Below are 23,584 nucleotides of genomic sequence, written 5' to 3'. Positions count from 1 at the left end.
TGAGGCATTCTGTGGGCAACACCATTTTAAAGGGGTTATGTTAATCGACTCTGAAAAAGAGCTTAATAGCTCATCGGATTCCTCTATTCTAAATACAGATTCTGATTGACTGCACATTTACATTGTTAACTATAATTGAAGGTCTTGGAAGTGGAGGCCTGAGTGGGATGAGCAGCTCGAACCTGGGACTGCAAGGCGTTGGCACAAGCGATCCATTCAGCCAGCGCAAGCTCAACCTCCCGGGGATAAACCCCCCAGCCTTCCAGCAGAGTAAGCTGAAGCCGTGTAAGTGGGTGGTGTGTTTGGTCCATCCCAAGCTGCTGCATGCTTAATAATCCATGCTTTGTAATCTCCTAACCTCTGGTTTTACAGTATCTTACCAATGTGTATTATTGTTAATACATTGCTAAATTGGTGTGATACTTCATAATCACGTTTGTCTTTTGTGCTTTGTTTAGATTAACTTAAGTCCTTGTAATTGTCAGCATGCACTTGCTCCATCTCACTTTGCTGCTCCATGTAAATGTCCTAGTAGCTATTACATTTTTGCTTTTCATCAAATAAAGAGAAAAGTGCTTATCAGTTTTACATGCATTGTATCGTTTCTGGACATTGTTCAGAGGTCCTTTTTTTGCTTGGAACACAAGCCATTGGCGTCCTCCCTTGTGGAATCACAGTTTTCATGGCTTTTAACAATTCCTTTTGATCACTGCATTTTAGCTCTTTGACGTGGCTGTTTTGCTTGGCATTGCTCCTCCATGCTTTCCACTAAGCCATCCTGAGTGAATGAGTTGAGTGATTTGAAATTGTCATTTGTTCTTTGTGCATTCATGTTGCTTTTGGAAATCATTCTGGTGCATGATAATATCCTTAATTGATGCGATAACATACCTTCATATGTATCGTTCCTGTAACTTGTAAATATTTTTGGTAGTTTAGTTCGTAATATGCATGAATGTGCTGTTCTGGTTCTGAGGTACTAAGTAGTGTTTTTCCCCAGCTGACCTATCACAGGTTTCTCCAGAGATGAGTCAGCAGTTCAGTAAGGAGATTGATGACGAGGCAAACAGCTACTTCCAACGCATCTACAACCAACCCCCCCACCCCACCATGTCTGTGGATGAGGCACGTACTTGCTTAAACCCCACTTTTAAAAAAGCTGTAATCCAAAATATAAATAGCTCCTTGTAAATATATACCAAGGCTGTGTCCCAGAAGGTCTGGAAATGTAATTCTTCGTTAGTAAGAAACTACATAATTTTTGCTCCTTCCAAGGGACATTAAAAGTTCTAACTTAGACTGCACAAATGTCATTGTCATACTGAAGGTAAACCTTTTTAAGTGTCAAATTTTTTTCAGACTTGACGGCTTATATTCAAGTACAAAATGATCTGTTGGTATTACATCTTAATATTTGTCTTTTGTCAACGCGAAACTTTTTTACTGATTGGCCGTGTCGGGTGGTGGAGGGTTTGCGACACATTCATAAAGAACGCGATCTAACCCAAAAACCTTTATTATGAATTAATATTTCTTGTTGGATTTTAGGTTTTTGCCATTTGCTTTGGTTTTATTTTTTAACGAAGGGTTGTACGTGCTGCTTGTCTGTTCAGGTGCTGGAAATGTTGCAGAGTTTCAAGGACTCGAACAACAAACGAGAGCGAGAAGTGTTCAACTGCATGCTGCGCAATCTGTTTGAAGAGTACCGCTTCTTCCCACAATACCCGGACAAAGAGCTGCACATCACAGCCTGCCTGTTTGGGGGCATTATTGAGAAGGGGCTCGTGACATACATGGCCCTGGGCCTTGCCCTACGCTATGTGCTGGAGGCCCTGCGCAAGGCCTTTGGCTCCAAGATGTACTATTTTGGCATTGCCGCTCTGGACCGTTTCAAAAACAGGTGCAGTACCTTTCTAATTATTTTCTTGGGCAATAAAGCCTGCTGCTTATTGCTGTGTGACCAAATTATGTTGTTTTATATGCTTCCTTTTAAAGCATAATGGAGACAATAGCCAAATGTTTACTTTTTAATGTTGATTGAAAAATTGAGATTTATCGTTTACAACATTGTATTTTTTTTTAGATTGAAAGATTATCCCCAATACTGTCAGCACCTTGCATCGATTGCACACTTCAGCCAGTTCCCACATCACTTGATAGAGGTAAGCAGATGATTTTCCTGGAGTTGAAACAATGCTAGTATGTAAACTATCACTACACTTCTGTATATTGCTTACTGTCGTATTATAAGCATTGGCAGGGCTGCTGAGGCGAGATTTTGAGCTAAATGTTATCTATTTATAAAGGCTAATCGCTGTAGATATAACAATTACCATGTTTTTATATGGACAATGCAAGAAACATGGCTACTTGGTTTGATTAATCCCCCTTTTAAAATGGTGGAAATTATCTTATTTTCCTTAAACCTATTAAAATCATCACATTTACAGAATGTAGGTACCTAGTGATACCTATGCAAATGATCTCGCCCAATCGTCAGTATTGCCACTACTTTCATACTTTTTTATAACACAGAATAGTATCATTGACCTCGTGATTATTTCTGAAAATGCGCACGCACTGAATAAAACCGTTTGTGCATATTTTAAAAAATACAAGTAAATTTACTATGACTGCATTAATGAATAATTTGAGCACTTGTTTTGTCGGAGCGGAGGTGACTGGAGCCGCCATCGATTCTGCTTCCCCCACACAGTACATCGAGTACGGACAACAGTCTCGAGACCCTCCTGTGAAGATGCAGGGCTCCATCACCACACCCGGCAGCATCGCACTGGCCAGTAGTCTGAGCCACACCAAGCCCAGCTTGCCCAGCCCTGCCATCACCACTATGGCGCCACCCTCTGCCCTTGCCAACACACTCGTCCCCAAGGCAACAACTGGAACCAAAACGACACCCACCAACTTTAAGAAAGATGCCCCGGTGTGTTTTCAATCTTACACACACAAATTATTGCACTTGTGTTTAACTGTAAAATGCGTGTGCCGTCTACTTACGAATAAACATTTGATTCCTTGCTATCATTCACTAGAGTAGACCATTGTGCTTGCGTCGTGGTTGAAATTTATTCACTTTGCAATTTCCATGCGTTTGCTCAATTGAGATTGCACATCGTTACACCACCTAAGAATGATGTGAATACCAAATGTAAATTATGCAATTCTCTTGTCCTAAATAAGTGTAAATAGATGTACAATGTAAAAATGCAGTTGTCTTGCTTTTGCTTATCTGTTATGTACTTTGTTTATTTTCACAGCCTTCCATTAACACGACAAACATTGACACTTTGCTGGTGGCAACAGACATCTCGGATCGCATCATTGAACCCCAAGAGAGCGTTCAAGACAAAATATTTTTCATTTTCAACAACCTCTCGCAGTCCAACATGGCACAGAAGGTTTGTTTTTGTTTAGACATTTAATGCATACAAATGTAAGCAGTTAAATTACTTGTCACAATTTGGTTTTAACTATTTTTGGATAATGGCCTGTCCCACGCAAGTCATTGCATTTATCATGAGTGTTGTGTCAATATGAATCAATGCATTATCTACTTTTGTAGCATACTTGCATAACATTTATATTTTGTGGCCGTATTTATAGCTAAAACCACAATGCAGCACAAACCCTTGTGTCATCTAACTGGTCCATCTCTTATCGCAGACTGAGGAACTAAAGGACAGTGTAAAAGACGAGTCCATGCCTTGGATAGCGCAATACCTGGTGATGAAGAGAGTGAGCATTGAGCCAAATTTTCATGGGCTCTACTCAAACTTCCTCGACACCCTGAAAAATCCGGACTTCACTAAAATAGTGCTCAATGAAACGTACAGGAACATCAAGGTATGTTTGTGATGTGATTTTATAATGTGTGCTAGAATTGTAATTCCACTGCATCGGGAAGACTTAACATTTAAATGAAAATATTGTGCTGTTTGGATAGTTTTGCCGTGGGTAAATGTATATAAAAATAATTAATTTTACCCATTTATTAAAGATTGGTCCTAATTTCTGTCTGATGTTTTTGTTTTTTAGGTGCTGCTAACATCTGACAAGCAGGCTGCAAATTTTTCAGACCGTTCCCTTCTAAAGAATCTGGGTCACTGGTTGGGAATGGTGACCCTGGCTAAGAATAGGCCTATTCTGCAGATAGTAAGTTTAACCACAATTTCAATTCATTACCAATATGGATTACCTGGTGAAGTTTTGTCCTACTATTGAATGTTAACACTACGACTCGGTTTGTTTCAGGACATAGATGTCAAGTCTCTGCTCCTTGAGGCATACATGAAAGGACAGCAAGAGCTACTCTATGTTGTTCCATTTGTAGCCAAAGTGCTGGAGTCCTGCTCTAAGAGTCTGGTGAGAAACTTAGTTTTATGCTCTAGCGATGGTCAAATTCATATTGATTTGTACACCTTGCTAAGTGTTTCTGAAAATGTTTCCATTTTTATGCACGTTGTAATTAACACGAGTGCTGTTGTTGACATGATTAATTCGTTAGGATATTTTTGTGCAAACCGCAGAGCACCCGTGAAAAGTGTACCGCATGTGTTTACCGATGTAATGCGAGTGCTGGCTGAAGCTGTGTAATTCCAGCCTTGTGTACTCGATCTCGTGCGAATGACATCCTGTTGTGGGGGCAGGTGTTTCGTCCTCCAAACCCCTGGACCATGGCAATCATGAACGTGCTTGCCGAATTGCATCAGGAACCAGACCTAAAGGTGTGCAGAGGGTTACATACCTTTATTTTATTTCATATATATCAAAATACAACGGGTGCATTTTTTTGTTTGCTTTAGCAGCTTTATGTATGTTCCTGTGGGTGACTGCAACCATCTCCTGTCTTCCTTGGGCCACAGCTGAACTTGAAATTTGAGATAGAAGTTCTCTGCAAGACTCTGGCGCTTGACATCAATGAGCTGAAGCCTGGCAACTACCTCAAGGACAAAGATCGCATGAAGAGTGTGGAGGAACAGCTTTCTGCACCCAAAAAGGAGGTGAAGCCAGTTGATGAAGTATTGGTTCAACCACCTCCTGTCACCACTGGTAAGCCAAATTCTGGCCACTGGGTCAATATTTTGATGTCTGCATCAAAATATTTGTATTTGCTAGTTATTGTTTCAAATTGTTCTTTCAGTTTTTCGTGTTATACATTTTTGACATTTCATCTGTTGCTGAGTGTGGAATAACTCTCGCCACTGAAATCCTTACTACCTCTTTATAGTGATAACAAGTGGAACGACCACAACTACCACAGCAGCTGGACCTCCGCAACCCCAGTTCAATTTCTATGATATCAACGTGTACTCGCTCACCGGTCTGGCTCCGCATGTCAGCATTGCTCCCAGCGTGAGTACCAACCTTGACATTGACCACTCAACCATCCAACATTAGTACAAGCCTTTTAATTGTATTTTTGTTGAAGTGTGTTTATTACACAATGAATCGTCACAAATATGTTCTTGCACTACAATGAACGTGCATTGAATCGCGAGTTTTAATTGGTTATGAAAATTGTATTCTTACAAAATACAGCCTATTGAAGCAAATCAATCTTTGACACTGACTAATGAGACTAAACCTGCCAATAAAGAATATCTTGAGTTGAAATCCAACTCATCTACACTCTATTGAAGGGTTGTGGTGGGGGGAGAGTGGTAATCATTGTCCCCTACTCGTTATAAAACCTGAGGTTACTTTTTTGATCTTTGTAAAAATGCGTTGTTTGGTACGTGTGATTTTTGGAGCAGATCGGGCTGTTTCAGACACATCCACATCTGAAACAGTGCGTGCGGCCGTCGCTGGAGCGCGCCGTGCAGGAGCTGGTACACCCAGTCGTCGAGCGATCCATCAAGATCGCCATGACCACGTGCGAGCAGATTGTTCGTAAGGATTTTGCGCTGGACCCAGAGGAAAGCCGCATGCGCGCAGCGGCGCAGCACATGATGCGCAACCTGACAGCCGGCATGGCAATGATCACGTGCCGAGAGCCCCTGATGGTCAGCATTGCTAATAACCTGAAGAACAACTTCCTGGCGACCCTACGGGTGAGCCTTGACGAGCACATCATTGTAAGTTATTTCGGATGTGTGAGGTTTTTTATATCTCAACACTTAATGCTGTTCATATTTCTAACTCCACATTTTGTATTGGTGTTTTTGGTGATTTGCTTTTATAAGGGAGCCGAGCAACTGCTTGTTGCCATATCTGCAAAATGTGTTCCTCCTGAGCATATTTACTTGTTTTTACATAATCCATGAAGCCCCTAAACCAATTGTTACAATAGATAAAGCTGTGTCCCCAATACATGGAATTTGAGCAAGGTTATAAATGAAATATACAAGCAAATGTTTATATTAAAAATAATTGTACTCTGCACAAGTGTTTTGGCACCGTTGCGTTGGAGCCTATGGGGTGTAAGCTTGTCTGAATTGCGTGTTTCCATGACTACAGTTGTGTAATCTCCTAAAAACGTGTGGCCACCTCATTGGTACTGGCTTGCTAAGTTAATATTTGTATGTTCTGCACAGGGACCAGCTACATTCCCACAGAAGGATATTATTGACCAGGCAGCAAACCAGCTTGCTCAGGACAACTGTGAGCTGGCATGCTGCTTCATCCAGAAGATGGCTGTTGAGAAAGCTGGCCCTGAAATGGACAAAAGACTTGCTACCGTAAATGTGTTTTTTTTACTGCCATTAGCACCGACGTATATTTGTGTTTTACAGCTATGCCTGCAAATAACCAAATCTGTTATGCCTCCATTTATTCACTTGTATTGTGCGTGTTTGCAGGAATTTGAGTTGAGAAAGCATGCACGTCAGGAGGGACGGAGATATTGTGACCCTGTGGTGCTCACTTACCAGGCTGAACGCATGCCCGAGCAGATCCGACTGAGAGTGAGCAAAGCTGATGTGCCATTTAATATCACCCATCCTCTGCATTGATGCGTTTTTAAAACCATAGTCGGTCATTGAGTTTGTGGAATGGTTTCATACGAATTGTCTTTGAGTAGCTATTCTCAGAGCCTCGCTTTTATATGGGTTCTTGTATTGCAGGTGGGTGGTGTAGACCCCAAACAGCTGGCTGTATATGAAGAGTTTGCTCGCTGCATCCCAGGATTTCTGCCCAACAATGACATCACACAGCCTACTGGATTCCTCACGAAGCCCATGCAGGTATTTATGGCCAGATTGAGAATTAAAAAATCCCTGATGAATTGTTTAAAAAATCCCTAACAGTGTGGGAAGCCTTAAGCCAACTTTAGATTGACTTGAGGGCCCTACATAATAGATTTTCATGAAATTAAGCGGTGTTCTTTTCCTTAGTATTTTTGTATTTGTGCATTCCTTTTGGATTTGATTGTGTATTATCTTTCTGTGTGGCACACCCCCACCTGGTAGCAGCAATGGGGGACAGACGACATCACGGCTGTGTACGACAAGTGCATTGCGGAGCTGGAGCACTGCCTGCACACGCTCCCTGGCACTGTCGCCATGAACCCGCATGTTGCTGCCATGCAATCCCTGCTCGAGGCCGTCCTGCTGGCCAGGAACTCTCGCGAAATCGTGACAGCCGTCGCCCTGCTGCAGAAGGTATTGCTGCTGTGCGCACTTTGGCATGGAGTTTTGTGTAGAGGCTTGCATTGCTACCATCAAAGGCTGCACACTAACACGTCAAGACGACACTGTCTTTTGTGCCATAGAAACGACTCTACAGAGCCTCTTTAAGCACTTCCATGTGTCCTTTTTCTTGCAGGCGGTGGAAGGACTTCTGGATGCCACGGTGGGTGGTGATCATGAGATCATCGTGCGTTACAGGGATTGCCACCTGCTGGTGCTGAAAGCTGTTCAAGATCCCCGAGCCTATGGCCCTATGTGGACCAGCAAGCAGGTCACAAGGTATAATTGGTGCCATATACATTCGCCCATGATAATAAACTTGAATGACCCACCCCTCCTGGACATCTATGAAAAGAGATTCATAGCTCATAGGATTCCTCCATTTTTTTTAATCTGAATACGTTGAGGTTTCTGTACGTCCATTGTAACACTATCTTTGGTTGCAGGTGCTTGATGGAGTGTCGCGATGAATACCGCTACAATGTAGAGGCTGTGGAACTGCTCATTTGCCACCACCTGGTCAACATGCAGCAGTACGACATCCACCTTGCGCAGGTGAACTTAGTCTTTTAAGCATCTTTTTTATTCTTAACTGCCAACCTTTTTTGCATGTGCCAAAAAATAATCTAATGATTCGTTGCGCATGTCCACATTTTGCAGATTAATACCATGTCGGCATTGACCTGGCACTGCTCAGAATTTGTTTTAATATAAAAAGTCACTCGTGATTGGTATTCGGTTTACAGATGATGGCGGAAAATAAGTATTAACTTAGTACACTTAATTCACTATCAGCTCCAAGGACTAAATATTTTAGTTCAGTACAGAGAACGTAAAAGGCCTTAACTACACAGTGAGTACTATTAAATGGGTATCAAATGGTTTGGTAATGTAATTTTCTTTTAACCAAAGTTGTATGCTATTGATGCATTCCTGAAAGAGTTAAACATCTTAATTTCTTTGTCTCATGACGTTGCACTTGTATAACTAAAACTACACTAATTTGAGGAATACGTGCATAGCATTTTGTGAGCAAAGTGAATTGGATGGCATTTTTCTGTTTGACACAGTCGATGGAGAATGGGCTGAACTACATGGCGGTGGCGTTCGCTATGCAGCTGGTGCGTATCCACCTTGTGGAGGAACGGGGCACCCCGCAGATTACAGAGGCTGACCTCTTCAACACCATTGAGACACTGATGAGAATCAACGCCCACTCTCGCGTCAACGCTCCTGAAGGGTACGTTTTAGGCTCAACCACTAACTGTTAAGTGAAAAACCTTCAGGCTCAATTGAAAAAGCAGAGCTGTAATATAGCTTGGGTATTATCTCGGCTTTTTTTTCTGGGTTGACTGCCATCACTTTGAAACTTCGTGAATGAGAATTATTTAAACCTGTCGGCAAGAGTATTGCTATCACAGTTGTAGCATTTTAAAAAATGCAGGAGTAAACCGGCAGTTAAATCACTCCTCTACTTCTGGTTGTATTTCAATATCTCATAAAAATTGCTTCAAATGTTTTCCTACAGCCTGGGACATGGTTATTGCTATTCATATAGCTCCGATGTAGTACACGTGTGTAATGTTGTTACATACCCTCCCCATATACTATAGCTGAGTCGTATACAGTGCATAGTGTGCTGTGTAGTGTGTGTAATTGGGATCGGACGTTGTAGGATGAACGTTGAGATGTATAAGAGCACAGGGTGACCATTAAGATCTTCATTGGTGTATAATAAGGTAGGCACTGATAAGAGGTTGACAGGTATGCATCCTCTCACCATGTGCTATATCTGAGCTGTTTCCAGTAAATGGCGAGGGTGTTTAGAAAATAAGTGTCAAATAAAAGTGACATCGGTGATAAATCATACATAGTGAAATAAGACTAATGAGGTGTCGTCCATTAATATTGTGCAACAATACATACAGATATAGTAGAAAAAAATGGAGGCACTTTCTGGCAATCCCCGAATTTACAAACGCACGCACAAAAATACTAACTTTTTAAAAATACTATTCTTTGGTTATTTTGGTGAAGTCCGTAGATAGAAAAATAATAAAATGATTTTTTAAATAAATTTAAATAAAACCCTAATGTCGACTGTAGCCTGGTTCTTAATTTGAGTGAGGTACTGGCAGTCTATAATGTAGACTTATTCTTGGTTCTTTAAGTAATACAAAAAATAGCCAGTATGCTTGCAGAGTTCTATCGTCTTGGAGAAATCATTTTCGTGTGAGCCAGCCGCATTAAAATAATGATCAGCCACGGCAGAAGTATTGGCCCTACCATGTTTCAAATCTGCCTTATGCTCCCGAACGCGGTCCGAGACATGTCGTTTAGTTTCCCCAATATAACTGCTGCCGTAGATACAGCTTAGTTTGTAGATGCCGGGATATTGCATGTCAGGATTCTTGTCCTTCACAGATGGGATCAGATCATGAATTGTATGTAGTGTTTAAATCGGACCTGGATCTTGTGTTTTGTTCAGGGTTTTGGAAATCTTTTTGGTTACCCCTGCTATGTATGACAAGGTGATTTGCAACACGGTATGACCAGTACTTCTGCCGTGGCTGGTAATTATTTTAATGTGGCTGGCTCACGAAAATTGTCTCCAAGACGATGGTACTTTGCAAGCCTACTGGATATCAAAGATTCGTTCATGAAGTCATCCATTTATACAGACACAATTTCAACCGAGAGGATGGTTATAAACTCGGCAATCATTGGAAAGATGTCCTCAACCACTTTGGGTCATGATTTGATTTGTGTTTTGTCGTCAACCTCCACCGTCAGCTGTGTGCGTCTGTGGAGCGAGGTGCAGTGATTGGCTGGCGGCCCTTTGATTTGTGTAGATCCGCTGCGTTGGCGTTTTCTCCCACATTTAAATTAGCTGCCCCGCCCATGCTGCTGACACACTTGGGCTAGGCCCATCTCTAAACCTTTATAAACGGTTCGCCTTTAGAGGCTAATCCCCCTTTTCCTGATGACGACCGCTTGTGTTGCGATGGAAACGTCGTGTTTTTTTTTGTATTACTGAAAGAACCAATAATAAGTCTACAACATAGACTGCCAAATACGCTTACCAGCTTAAAAACCAGGCTACAGTCTACATTAGTGTTTTTTTTGTGTTTTTATTTTTATTCACTTATTATGTTTCTATCTACGTGACTTTACCAAAAGAAACAAAGAATATGAATTCCTGCAGTCACGAAAGTTTTAAGTCGTAATTTGAAAAATACTGTAGATGTGTTTGGGTGATTTGTTTACCTTCCTTGTACTTGCACTACTGTCATGTTTTTGTACTGTTATAACGATCTTACTCCGTGCCCCTACTGGACATGTTAAGAGCTTTACAGCAGTGTAAATATTCTGATGTGCATCAGTCCAATGATACCAAAATTAACATTGTAATAATAAATCATGTTACCAGAATCTGCTTTGAGCCACATTACTTCCCGTAGCTTTAGCGCTGTTAGGAATGTACCACTCACTCGGCATGAGGACCATACCAACATTTTCGCATGGACTTATACTTTAAAACATACAAAAACCAGAACATGGAATTATAACATCACTGCAACTGTTATTGTACAAGGATTAACAAATTCCAAATTCAATCAACGGAATAGGGTTAAGTTTTTTTATTTGTGAAATGGGATATACTCACCCCCTGTGGTTGATTATGGTTTCTCTGTGGATTATAGCATAGAAATTATTTCATTAAATTGTAATTGAACTTTAAAAATGTTTTAAATATAATAACCCTTATTATATATTGGTGTTACCATCCCCTTTTAGTAAATTTTGTTTTGGCCAATTAACAGGTTGGAAAGAAAGAGCATTTCCATGACACATCCGCACACGCTCCAAAACGACTAATTATTTGTATATCTTCTTGGTTCTTTCGGTAAAGTCACGTAGAAGGGAAGTAATAAAATAATAAAAATAAAACATAATAAAACAATTCTCACGACGTTTCGGCCACAACGCAAGCAGCCGTCCTCAGGCGAAGAATGAGACATTATCAAGCTAGGAGCTTATATAGGTGTAGCGAGGAGGAGCGCCTTAACAAAAGAATGTGCATATGAAGAGGAATTTAGCATACCAATGGGCAATGCGTAGGAGGTGGGCGGAGGGGTTTCAAAGTCCCATTATGCCCATGCATTATGCAGGATCCACAGCACCACGGGGGGGCGCAAGGAACAGCGTTAATAAAGGAAAGGAATGTTAATGATATGTAGCTGCATTTACCAAACAACCATGTAGAAAACCAAAGTAAAAAACTACGTAAAAACTAAAATATAAACTGATACTTACTATACTCTACAATAAGCTGAGTTACTAACAACAAATAATAAATTACAATTCTACGTCGTAAGAAGTATATAATATACTTCCATCTAAACTTTATTCTCTTAGCATATACAGTACTATATACTGCCATAGATAAACCCAACATTAAATTATATACTGTATTGCTGTAAACCACCATATACTTTATACATTTTAATATAACACTATGTATTATTCAACTCACCCTAATGTGTATCGAAATGGTTTATTACGTCCTTCCAATGATTGCTAAGCCTGAATCCATCTTCTCGGTTAAAATTGTCTCTGTGTTTGTATATGTGGATCGCCTCATGAACGAATCTCTCATGATAGCCAGATGGCTTGCAGAGAACCTCCGTCTTGGAGAAGTCAATGTCATGTGAGCCCACTGAGTTGTAACAGTGGTCTGCCACGGCTGAGGAGTTTGTCCTACCGTGTTTTAGATCAGCTTTATGTTCACGAATGCGGTCAGCCGTGGCAGACCACTGTTACAACTCAGTGGGCTCACATAACATTGACTTCTCCAAGACGGAGGTTCTCTGCAAGCCATCTGGCTATCATGAGAGATTCGTTCATGAGGCGATCCACATATACAAACACAGAGACAATTTTAACCGAGAAGATGGATTCAGGCTTAGCAATCATTGGAAGGACGTAATAAACCATTTCGATACACATTAGGGTGAGTTGAATAATACATAGTGTTATATTAAAATGTATAAAGTATATATGGTGGTTTACAGCAATACAGTATATAATTTAATGTTGGGTTTATCTATGGCAGTATATAGTACTGTATATGCTAAGAGAATAAAGTTTAGATGGAAGTATATTATATACTTCTTACGACGTAGAATTGTAATTTATTATTTGTTGTTAGTAACTCTTATTGTAGAGTATAGTAAGTATCAGTTTATATTTTAGTTTTTTACGTAGTTTTTTACTTTGGTTTTCTACATGGTTGTTTGGTAAATGCAGCTACATATCATTAACATTCCTTTCCTTTATTAACGCTGTTCCTTGCGCCCCCCCGTGGTGCTGTGGATCCTGCATAATGCATGGGCATAATGGGACTTTGAAACCCCTCCGCCCACCTCCTACGCATTGCCCATTGGTATGCTAAATTCCTCTTCATATGCACATTCTTTTGTTAAGGCGCTCCTCCTCGCTACACCTATATAAGCTCCTAGCTTGATAATGTCTCATTCTTCTTCTGAGGACGGCTGCTTGCGTTGTGGCCGAAACGTCGTGAGAATTGTTTTATTATGTTTTATTTTTATTATTTTATTACTTCCCTTCTACGTGACTTTACCGAAAGAACCAAGAAGATGAATCCCTGCAGTCACGAAAGCTTTAAATCGAAATATTTGTATATCGTTGTATATAGATGATCATGACTGCTATACATTTTGGTCTGTAAGGGCAGGGGAACAAATTTGTCTGGCATCTATTTGATTCTATGCTTTGAACAAGATAAAACACAACTAATTGAATTTGGATCTGTAAAAAGTGGTCATGAGATGTTAATTTGTAAAGATGGCCAGCCCGACTATCTTGGAGCACGACAGAATGTGGTGTTCGCTGTCCGACAGATTCAAGAACAGTGTTGAGCTGCATGAACTGTTCTTGGCATTCTGTAACCTAACCCAGGCTCACTCTCTGCGGGACCTCCAAATGACTCTAAATGTCTTCAACTGTGCATATAAGAGACTTGGCTTAACCTTGACGGTCCTCCACCAACTGCCATCCAAACAGCCAAACCAACACCTGACTATTGGTGGCAAGCCACTTAAATATGTGGAGTATTTCCCCTCCCCTTGGTAGTCATCTGTCCCAAACGGCCACTGGCGACAAGAAGAGTCCAGTGCGCCAGCGCCGCCTTCTACAGACTGCGACAGCGCGTCTTCAATAACCAAAGATTGCCGCAGGACAAAGCTAGTTTACTGGGCCATTGTCAACCCAACGCTCCTACTGCAGCAAAAAATGGACAACCTACCAGTGCCATGTCACTGCACCTTGAGCGCTACCTCCGCCAAATCCAGGGGATCAAGTGGGAAGATCACTGCACCAATGCGAGTGTTCTTCAAGCTGACACTCGCCAACATTGACGTGATAGTTTAACACGTAGGCTTTCGCGTCCAATATTCATAATCAACGTTTTTGGGTTTAGATCGCGTTATTTATAAATGTGTCGTAACCCTCCACCCGACACGGCCAATCGGTAAAAAAGTGTCGCATTGACAAAAGACAAATAGTTCACTGCTTTAGCCCACCGGTGTGTTGAAGCGTGAAACCACAACATTTACAAGTGATACTTCTAAAAAGAAACTCCCGATGGACCAGCCACTGCATCCTCATGTCTGAACTGCCTTCCCTGCCAGATCCTTTTCTCCAAGCTTTCCAATGGTCAGCGGACGAGGGGAGAACAAAGGAAGTGGTTCAGGATTCATACTCTAAGATTTTTCAGTAAAGTCACGTAGGTAAAATAATAATAAAATAATAATACATGAAAATAACTATTAAATCACGACATTTCGGAGGCAACACAAGTCTCCGTCTTCAGGTGGGACCGTCACAGCCAAATTTACTGTATCAAGTGAAGGGAAATCCAGGAGACAAGATCTTAAATACTGGTTAAGGGGAGGGGGGGGAGGAGCTTATCTAAATGTGGCAGTCAGGGACTGGGAGGGTGGTACAAGTGATGAACCTCCACAGGCGTTACGGCCGATGTTGGCTGCCAAAACCAAAATTGCAGCACTTAAATTATGTCAGCACCTCGGTAAAATAGACTAGTGGTTCAAGGATACCCTCAAGTTCTCCCTGAAGCGTGCAAAAATCAGCCTTTAAGACTCGGAGGAGCAGAGGCTGCCTACCGCCTAGAGTGGCGCCGCTGCATCCACTAGGCCATGGCCCATTTCGAGATCCAACGTCTCGATGCCAAAGCAGATCGATGCCAGAAAAGAAAGGGGAACCAACCCGGCACTGCGGATTCCACTAACGTCTCTGACTGCGTGCCCTCAATGCCCAACATCTGCGGATCCAGAATTGTACTCGGGTGGTCTACATCAGTGTCAAATAATTTGCCTTGTGCAGTGCAATTTTTATAATGCGATCCCTAGAAAGCTGGTACAATATTGGCGCTAGTACAAATACCTCTTGTTGTTTTAATGCTTATCTTTGTCATGTTGGTGAAATTGTTTTGAGCCAAAATGTTTATTAATCCATCGTCATGTGTGCACGCGTAACAGGCTGCCGCAGTTGATGGAGGTGATTCGAACCAACCATGAGCCAATGATGGACCGCACACACGCTGGTCCCACATCCATGATGCACTCTGGCATCTCTCAGGCGCGCGAGTACGACGACCCGCCTGGCCTCCACGAGAAGGCCGAGTATCTGCTGCGCGAGTGGGTCAACATGTACCACTCGCCCGCCGCCGGCCGCGACAGCACAAAGGCTTTCTCTGCCTTTGTCGGACAGGTGATTTGCCGTAGTGGGAAAGGGCCAAAACATCATGGGACATCACTAGGGTGTAGGTTTTTAGCGGTTGTGTTGTTTTTAGGTTGTGGCATGTGTTCAACACTGTCTGACGGATTCATTCGTGGAAGCTAGAAGCTGCTTCAGGAACTGAAACCTCCAGCACATGGAACGAAATGTCGGACCTCGTGTGAAGTAGTGATATGTATCATGGAACCTTAATACTTCAAATGTAAATTAGTAACACATTGGCATATGGGCATTCCTCGCTATATTTGGGTTGTGTTCTTGATACTCTTTAGGGTTTTTTCTCGCGACTTTACCGAAAAAACCAAAGAGTATGAATCCTTGCAGTCACGAAAGCTTCAAATCTGTGTTCTTGATAACCTGAACGTAAAGTGTAAAATTGTACTGTATATAAAAATGTATTTTCCCATAAGGCCCCATTCTGTAACTTCAGATTTTCTGTTGCAAAACCTCTAATTAAAATGTCACTTTTCAACACAACTAAGATATTCATGTGTAAATATGGATAATAAGAACTAGACGGGTAATTAAAAAGTGTACACAGAGTTCCTAACGGGAAACTTGTGCACGTCAACGTGGTGAGGGTGATCCGAGTGGTAGGGGATGGAGGGTTTGCAGGGAGAGGGAGGGCGAGGGTCGAGGCGTCTGACCCCCCCCCCCCCCCCCCCCTATAGTAGTTGGCACTATGCGGCTTGGCTTGTAAACAAGTGGTGACGCTACAAAACGTAGCAGCCAGGAACAGTATAAAATGCATGTACAGACAAACAACAGTGCTTTTGCTCTTTTTTTCCCACCAAGAATAATTTAAACAACGAAACAAACTAGACAAACCAAAGAAAAGTGTAATTTATGACTAACTTAAGAAATTATCGTAAATCTAACGTATCAGGGTACACCTATATTTGAATACATTAACATGATGTGTTTTGTTTTAATTGTAGATGCACCAGCACGGCATCCTGAAGACTGATGATTTGATAACACGCTTCTTCCGACTGTGCACGGAGATGTGCGTGGACCTGTGCTACCGTGCACTGAACGAGCAGCACCTTAACCCAGCCGCAAACCCCACCCTGACACGCGCCAAATGCTTCCACACGCTGGATGCCTTTGTGAGACTCATCGCCCTACTTGTGAAGCACTCTGGCGATGCATCCAACACCGTCACGAAGATCAACCTCCTGAATAAGGTGGTGCACGTGACACGGAATACCACCAGTAACAGCCTAAATTGGTTGCTCAATTGTAAACTGGGAGCTTGTCTGTCGGGGCTCTGCTGAGGAAATATTGTGCATTGGGTGTGCTTCTAATTTAAGATTTTCTGCAGTGTATATGATCTCGTGCATAAGAAGTGGGCTTGGAATTAAATTGCAAAGAGCCTGCCAGCTGGACTCTTCACATCTTGACATTTTACTTAATTGATGCAAAGTGGAATTTGGCTGTGTTTTTGCTATTGTATGAAATGTATACCATATTTCTTCAATTTCCAAAAAGGTTTTGGAACTGCATTATTAGATATGTAGGGGGTCATTGCCTCTAAATTCTAAGTTCTCTCTGCGGGGGTACTGGTTGTGCAGGTGCTGGGAATCGTGGTTGGCGTTCTCCTACAAGACCATGAGATACGTCGGACAGATTTTCAGCAGCTGCCATATCACCGAATATTCATCATGCTGCTGCTGGAGCTGAACGCACCTGAACATGTGCTCGAGTCCATCAATTTCCAAACCCTGACTGCCTTCTGGTGAGGCATTGTGCACTTTTGGCAACCCCGCCTATTGTCAATCCACAGTGGGATGAGGGCCTCCCAACCCCACCGGGCAGGTTATTGTCATGCTGCTTCGTGTGGGTTAGCAAAGGCAGAGATGATAGATATTCAAATAGAGTACAATACAAGGATGGACTTTGTTGGAATATCTAAATCTAATTGCATACAGTTTGGTATTTATCTAAACTATTGGGGCTCTATTTAGAGGCTGTTACTGATCTGACATTGGATTCATGATAAGTGGACCAGTTATTCGTCCTTCAATCACCTTTTTTTAAATTGACCAATGAGTTAGACCAATTTTTTTGTTTGAATAGGTGGGATTTTGTTATGTCTGACCATAACCAAATGTTGATTGTGTGTTCTCCTTTAGCAATACGTTCCACATCCTGCGTCCATCCAAGGCTCCAGGTTTCACGTTTGCGTGGCTGGAGTTGATCTCTCACCGCATCTTTATTGCACGAATGCTGGCCCATACTCCACAACAGAAGGTATTGCCTGGATAATGTTGTCGGTCGGCAAAAAAAACCTCTTTTAATTCTGAAGGCCAACAAACTGCTGTTTTTTTGGTATAATTTAAATGAAGAAAAATACCAAAAACTGTCTTCATCTGTTAATCCTGTGTCCCAAGATGTTTTGCAAATCCTTTGCTGGACATTATTTTCTGATGCTAAAAGCCTGAAGTGTGGAGGAGAGAACTCCTTTACACGAAGCATGTGTCATAGAATTTTTAATTTGACACTCCTTGTTCATGTGTTTAAGCAGGGCTGGCCGATGTACGCACAACTGCTCATCGACCTGTTCAAGTACCTAAGTCCTTTTCTGCGCAATGTGGAGCTGACAAAACCCATGCAGGTGCTTTACAAGGTAAGGCCTTTGGCATGTGTCTGGCCAGGTATAGGAATCTCCCTTCCCATGCAGTGTCTGTTTACTACCCCCTTGCTAAAACAAAACTCCCTGATCGCTGATCACTCACTAGAACATCACTAATAGAAATACAACTAGTTTCTATTGTATATTTGACCTACATGAATCGCTGCATATGTTAAATTTAAAATGACAATCTGCATATTAGGAATACAAATGGCGTTGCGTAACATATATTCAACTTGTTTTTGCACCGTACATAGCCAACCGTGCTAATCAGAGGTGCGGGGGAAGGACAACAAATTGAACACAAAGCAGTTCTGAAGAATGAGTTTTCAATCCTAGATTTCATGTACGAGCCTCTTGCCAATCTGTTGCTGGATGAAGGCCTACACGATTGGACTGTTTGACCATTACTAACCAGACTGGTCAGTCCAGTTTAGTCAAAGGGGGCCCATGACCTTGTTCGCCTATAACTCGCCAGTTGTGTCGCTATGGCTGGGAATTTAACTCTGGTTGTGTGATTCATGAGAGCTCTGCACTGCCACTGAGCCACCACCCCACAATGTCGTTACATTTGTTTTAGTTGTGTATAGTTAACGTGTTTTGTTGGCTGCCCCTGCAGGGAACATTGCGAGTGCTGCTTGTACTCCTGCACGACTTCCCCGAGTTCCTCTGTGACTACCACTATGGGTTCTGCGATGTCATTCCACCAAACTGCATCCAGCTGAGGAACTTGATCCTCAGTGCCTTCCCACGCAACATGCGTCTCCCTGACCCCTTCACTCCCAATCTGAAGGTAACGTGTTTGCAGAAATTCTGCCGCTGTATAATCATTGTCACTTAAATAATATTTAATTGTGTGATATCTAACTTGTGAATAAAGTTGGTTAGTTTAAGATGTAAACCGTTATTCTTGGGTCTTTCTGTAAAGTCGCGTAGATAGGTTCAAAGAAAAAAATAATAACAAAAACTACAACCGCTTGTGTTAAAAAATGCTATTTGAACCTACGTGACTTTACCGAAAGACCCAGGAATATGAATTCCTTCAGTCACGAAAGCTTTAAGTCAAGATGTAAACCGTTTTCTCACTTGTGATGACATTTACAACTATCTGCAGGTGGATATGCTGAGCGAGATCAATATACCGCCACGCATCCTTACAAATTTCACGGCTGTGATGCCGTCACAATTCAAGAAAGATCTTGACCCTTATTTGAAGACTCGCTCACCGGTCACGTTCCTCTCAGAGCTACGGGGCAACTTGCAGGTCCGGTTCCAACCACACCTCATTGTTCTTTGCCATGTGTACATTTTTGAGATCACATCTACAGCAGTGATCCAAGCTCCATATGGACATGGTCACGTAGTTTACTTGCTGTGTGGTTTTTACAAATTGTGGTTGTCCTTTTGGCGTGTGAAACAGGTTTCTAATGAGCCAGGCATGCGGTACAACATACCGCTCATCAACGCATTGGTGCTCTACGTTGGCACTCAGGCCATTGCGCACATCAACAGCAAAGGCAGCTCGCCGTCCATGGGCACGATCACCCACTCTGCCCACATGGACATCTTCCAGAACTTGGCTGTGGACCTTGACACCGAAGGTGAATGCCCGAGCCACTGATGGGCTTTATTTAAATGATTTCCGTTAGCTTTGGCGAAAGCAAAAGGGTTTTATGCAGCTATATATAAAATATAAGGCAAAAGTTCCAAAACCTTTTAAAACTTAATAGAAATGTTTGGATTTCCAGTGATTTGCAATGCAGCATGGCATTTGGTGTGTGCTGCATATCATCCATTGTAAGTTTGTGCACATGACATGTTATAATTTGCGATTATATAAGCATGCAAAGGTTATTTAAATATTGTATTCATGACAACTTTCTTTGTGTGCAGGTCGGTACCTGTTCCTGAATGCCATAGCCAACCAGCTACGCTATCCCAACAGCCATACGCACTATTTCAGCTGCACCATGCTCTACTTGTTTGCCGAAGCCAACACTGAAGCAATTCAGGAGCAAATTACTCGGTGAGAAATCTCCAACAAACTCGGATACTGCTGTCATTAAGCCACGACATTAAATCGGTATACATTTCTGTTGCTTGATGTTCTTATAATCCCCATTTTTAATTGTGACTGATTTAATGCTGTAGGGTACTGCTGGAGCGACTGATTGTGAATCGTCCGCATCCATGGGGCCTGCTCATCACCTTCATCGAGCTCATCAAGAATCCCTCCTTCAAATTTTGGGACCACGAATTTGTGCACTGTGCCCCAGAAATCCAAAAGTGAGTAGTGGTGGTTTACTACATGATTCCCCTGCTATGAATTGCTACATTATGTATTGTTTTCCATATACTTTGCCGATTTTAATTGGACAATCTTTCCAAAATAAGTGCAATGTTTCGAATATGCGTTATTTAAAAAAATTGCTAAATCTTGTGCAATTTGCCAAGTTAAAAAGTTACTCTTGTTTTTGAAGACCAATAAAATTATTGTGAGTTGAGAAATGAAGACTTGGTTTACACGTTGAGCTGGAGTGGTCTGCATAATATGCAGTGTCAGGCGAAGATGCAACTGCTGACAGTGTAGCGGAAAGAAATTATCCTGATATTTTGACAAGATATTCAAAAGGTTTGTACACACCCAAGAAAGTGTTCTGTGTGGATGAGACAGGGCTATACTGGAAGTGATTGCCAGCAAACATGTTAATTTTTACAAAAGAGAAGGCTCCTCCAGGTTTCAAAGCAAGCCCAAGATCGCATCACTACTGCTCGGTGGGAACGCTTCGGAGATTTTAAAGCTCAACTCGTGCTCATTTACCACCAAAACACAAAGAGCTAACAGGGATATGGCGATTGAAATAAAATAAAACGCCTCAAGTCACAATGGCGGCAGTTCAAGAATTGTTTAATTTGCACTTCTGCTCGGCTGTGAAGGAATCTTGTTACGAAACAATCTAGCACATAAGGCATTGCTTCTAACTAATGTCCCAGGTAATCCAGTCAACCTTGACTTAACCAGTGGCGACGTTAACTAACTTGCCTGGTTATGAGGTTGTAGGTTCAATCCCGACCCTGGCGCCTGTATATTTGGAGTTTCCGTTTTCTCCCCGTGGTTGTATGGATATTCTCCGGGTCCCCCGATTTTTGCCTTTTTTTACATTTCAGAAACATGCATTTACAATAATTGGCTTTTATACATTTCTACATAAGCCACTTCGTTGAGCTATCATTTGTGGTCAGGCCTCTTATGAAAAAGCACTTTTTAGCTGAGTGGGCCTTACTACTTGCTGCAGACTGGATCAGAGTTATAGTCATGTTTAAGGCTTACCTATGCTGCACCTCCCAGCTCATCAGGGACAACTGACTGCTGGTAAAGAATTAAGCACTTTGCTGTTGACAACATTTGAAGAGTCGTGTTGGAAAAATATGAATCGTGTAGTGAAAAAATCTGGCCCTAATGTGTCACCATCTCCAAGGCATTTGTGAAGTAAGAAATTCAACGATCTTGTGGAACTGGTCAAAGAAGCTGGGCTCTGCAATGTGGAATAATTGGATGTGGTTATGTTGCTTGAGTCGTGGTGAGGACCTGTTAAATGAGGATCTGATACAGCAGGAACAACGACCTGAGGAAGAGATGGATTTAAATGATACAACTACCGCAAATATCAACAAAAAATAATGTCAAAGGCTTTTATTTGTTTGGAAGTGGCAATGGACATTTTCAGAGGTTCCAACTTGACAATGCAGCTCTCGAGGTAACGGCACATTAACCAGGTGGCATTCACTGCTACAAGGAGCTGTACCAGAAGATGAAGAATGCTATCCAGCTGTCTTTGGGCGTTTTGCAATAAAGCCAAAAAGTCGAGGCAGCACAGAAGAGCCAGCTTCCTTTTCAACATTCCAGTTTTAGTGTCGGATGAGAGTTCATCCTGGCCCCTTTGTTTGCCTAACCCTCTCACTGTTTACCCCTAGATGCCTCAATTGGCAAGCTCTTGCATCATCTCTGGAAAGTTTTATCTAATTGAATTATTAAAATGCATGTCGTATGCATTTTTACACTTCATGACGTTTCGTCGCTTTCCAGAAATGCCAGCTATGAATGCAACCCCTGATTTTTGCATTGCCTTTGGGATTTTCGAGTTTGCTTGAAGTAATTTCAAGTTGTGGCGTTTTTCAGAAACGTTGATCCCTTATGTATAGCTCAGGATTCGTGTAATTGTGTATTTTGGTTAAGCCGTTTATGCTTTGTGTAAGTTTTACATTTTAAGATGACTTTGTTGCAGGCTTTTTCAATCGGTGGCGCAGTGCTGCATGGGTCAGAAGCAGACACAGCAGGTGATGGAGGGGACAGCGACAAGCTAACCATCCTTGCTGCAGATTGTCACGCCCAAGGGGATAACAGGCCGGCCTTGTGTTTAGCCCCTAGCCTTTCAGACTGGTTTGTACTACTCTATAACAAGCTTGCACATCACTTGCATAGTAATATGTGAACCGTTGTGGTTATGACAGATAAAACAGTAGTGCCATTTTATATTTTTCTTCAAAGGCCCATTTTGTGTATTGCCTCTAGACATCATTGGGGGGTGGGTAAGGCCAAACTTTGTAGCCTGTTGTATAAAATGTTTTTTCGTTTTAAACCACAGCTGTTAATGTTGTTGCTGTGTGATGAAGATGGTGGCATAATTATGAGATGGTTAAGATTTCCAGTCCGGTGTGATGGACACCTGAAGCTCAGTCTTGAAAGTATTAAGGTTACAGCCTTGCCCACATCAGTAATGTCGCTGGTGATGTGCTGATGTAAAAATAAACTTTTAAAGGTTGGAACACACCAGCACCATGTAAAAAAAAATACAAAATTTAAACCCATCCATAAGCAACAGATTACTATGCGTTGATTTTGTATTTTGTTTCTTTAATGCTTAAAAGCAATGCACATGGCAATATGGCGAAATGCCCATATCTGCCAATTTGTGTAAATATGCCATTCTTTCCCTTTGAAATTTCCCTCTAACATTGACAAGTTGGTTAAGGGCTGATAGAAACGCAAGGTTTGTATGAATTACGAATGTAAATGGCCACAAGTGGACATGTGAAGCGTTGAGATATAGTGTATAGTTAATGCATGCTTTGGTTGAAAAGTGCTTGTTTGGTACATGTGCTGTAAAGAAAAAAAAAAGCTCTAAGAGTGACTCTCGAAGATGTCTTCACAAGATTGGCCTGTACATTAAACGATCCTGTGGTCTAACAAAGGATTGTGGCAACAGAAATTGCCTTTAGTGTTTGTAAAAAAAAATAAAGTTTCCGGACCAATGCAGTTTGTAATTTTTGAAAGGGCCGTTTTGTAAATGTATTGGTCCGCATCTAAAAATATTTTGTAGTCTTTGTAGTTTTGCCTTACAGATTTCTGCTTCACTTGTAAGTATTTGCTTCCTTGTAGTTGTGCATTAAACCACTCATTGCA

The 23,584-nt window shown here is 41.7% G+C and overlaps 1 protein-coding gene across 14 annotated transcripts in view; it reads left to right on the top strand.

Moving 5' to 3' along the window:
• The window catches only part of CNOT1 (CCR4-NOT transcription complex subunit 1), a 31,518-nt gene extending 7,934 nt beyond the window's left edge, over positions 1 to 23,584 (top strand). For 2 of the 14 annotated variants that reach the window (XM_078868465.1, XM_078868461.1), the window contains exons 18-48: positions 142 to 270; positions 1,001 to 1,125; positions 1,614 to 1,900; positions 2,084 to 2,162; positions 2,717 to 2,944; positions 3,279 to 3,419; positions 3,685 to 3,864; positions 4,057 to 4,173; positions 4,273 to 4,383; positions 4,668 to 4,745; positions 4,884 to 5,070; positions 5,249 to 5,373; positions 5,775 to 6,071; positions 6,555 to 6,698; positions 6,819 to 6,923; positions 7,083 to 7,202; positions 7,428 to 7,619; positions 7,783 to 7,925; positions 8,093 to 8,201; positions 8,717 to 8,886; positions 15,227 to 15,458; positions 16,424 to 16,672; positions 17,060 to 17,223; positions 17,621 to 17,738; positions 18,013 to 18,114; positions 18,740 to 18,913; positions 19,235 to 19,384; positions 19,541 to 19,721; positions 20,014 to 20,146; positions 20,272 to 20,406; positions 22,407 to 23,584. In XM_078868465.1, coding sequence (XP_078724591.1) covers positions 142 to 270; positions 1,001 to 1,125; positions 1,614 to 1,900; positions 2,084 to 2,162; positions 2,717 to 2,944; positions 3,279 to 3,419; positions 3,685 to 3,864; positions 4,057 to 4,173; positions 4,273 to 4,383; positions 4,668 to 4,745; positions 4,884 to 5,070; positions 5,249 to 5,373; positions 5,775 to 6,071; positions 6,555 to 6,698; positions 6,819 to 6,923; positions 7,083 to 7,202; positions 7,428 to 7,619; positions 7,783 to 7,925; positions 8,093 to 8,201; positions 8,717 to 8,886; positions 15,227 to 15,458; positions 16,424 to 16,672; positions 17,060 to 17,223; positions 17,621 to 17,738; positions 18,013 to 18,114; positions 18,740 to 18,913; positions 19,235 to 19,384; positions 19,541 to 19,721; positions 20,014 to 20,146; positions 20,272 to 20,406; positions 22,407 to 22,485 — 4,784 coding nt within the window. In that variant the 3' untranslated portion in view covers positions 22,486 to 23,584. Of the gene's footprint in view, positions 1 to 141; positions 286 to 1,000; positions 1,126 to 1,613; positions 1,901 to 2,083; positions 2,163 to 2,677; positions 2,945 to 3,278; positions 3,420 to 3,684; positions 3,865 to 4,056; positions 4,174 to 4,272; positions 4,384 to 4,667; positions 4,746 to 4,883; positions 5,071 to 5,248; positions 5,374 to 5,774; positions 6,096 to 6,554; positions 6,699 to 6,818; positions 6,924 to 7,082; positions 7,203 to 7,427; positions 7,620 to 7,782; positions 7,926 to 8,092; positions 8,202 to 8,716; positions 8,887 to 15,226; positions 15,459 to 16,423; positions 16,673 to 17,059; positions 17,224 to 17,620; positions 17,739 to 18,009; positions 18,115 to 18,739; positions 18,914 to 19,234; positions 19,385 to 19,540; positions 19,722 to 20,013; positions 20,147 to 20,271; positions 20,407 to 22,406 lie in introns of all 14 variants that reach the window. The other 12 variants (XM_078868459.1, XM_078868458.1, XM_078868454.1 and 9 more) reach the window with 10 other exon arrangements.

The sequence above is a fragment of the Lampetra fluviatilis genome, chromosome 26 (genome assembly GCF_964198595.1).
Source record: "Lampetra fluviatilis chromosome 26, kcLamFluv1.1, whole genome shotgun sequence".
In the NCBI taxonomy this organism is placed as follows: domain Eukaryota; kingdom Metazoa; phylum Chordata; class Hyperoartia; order Petromyzontiformes; family Petromyzontidae; genus Lampetra; species Lampetra fluviatilis.
This window is presented reverse-complemented; position numbering and strand designations above follow the sequence as displayed.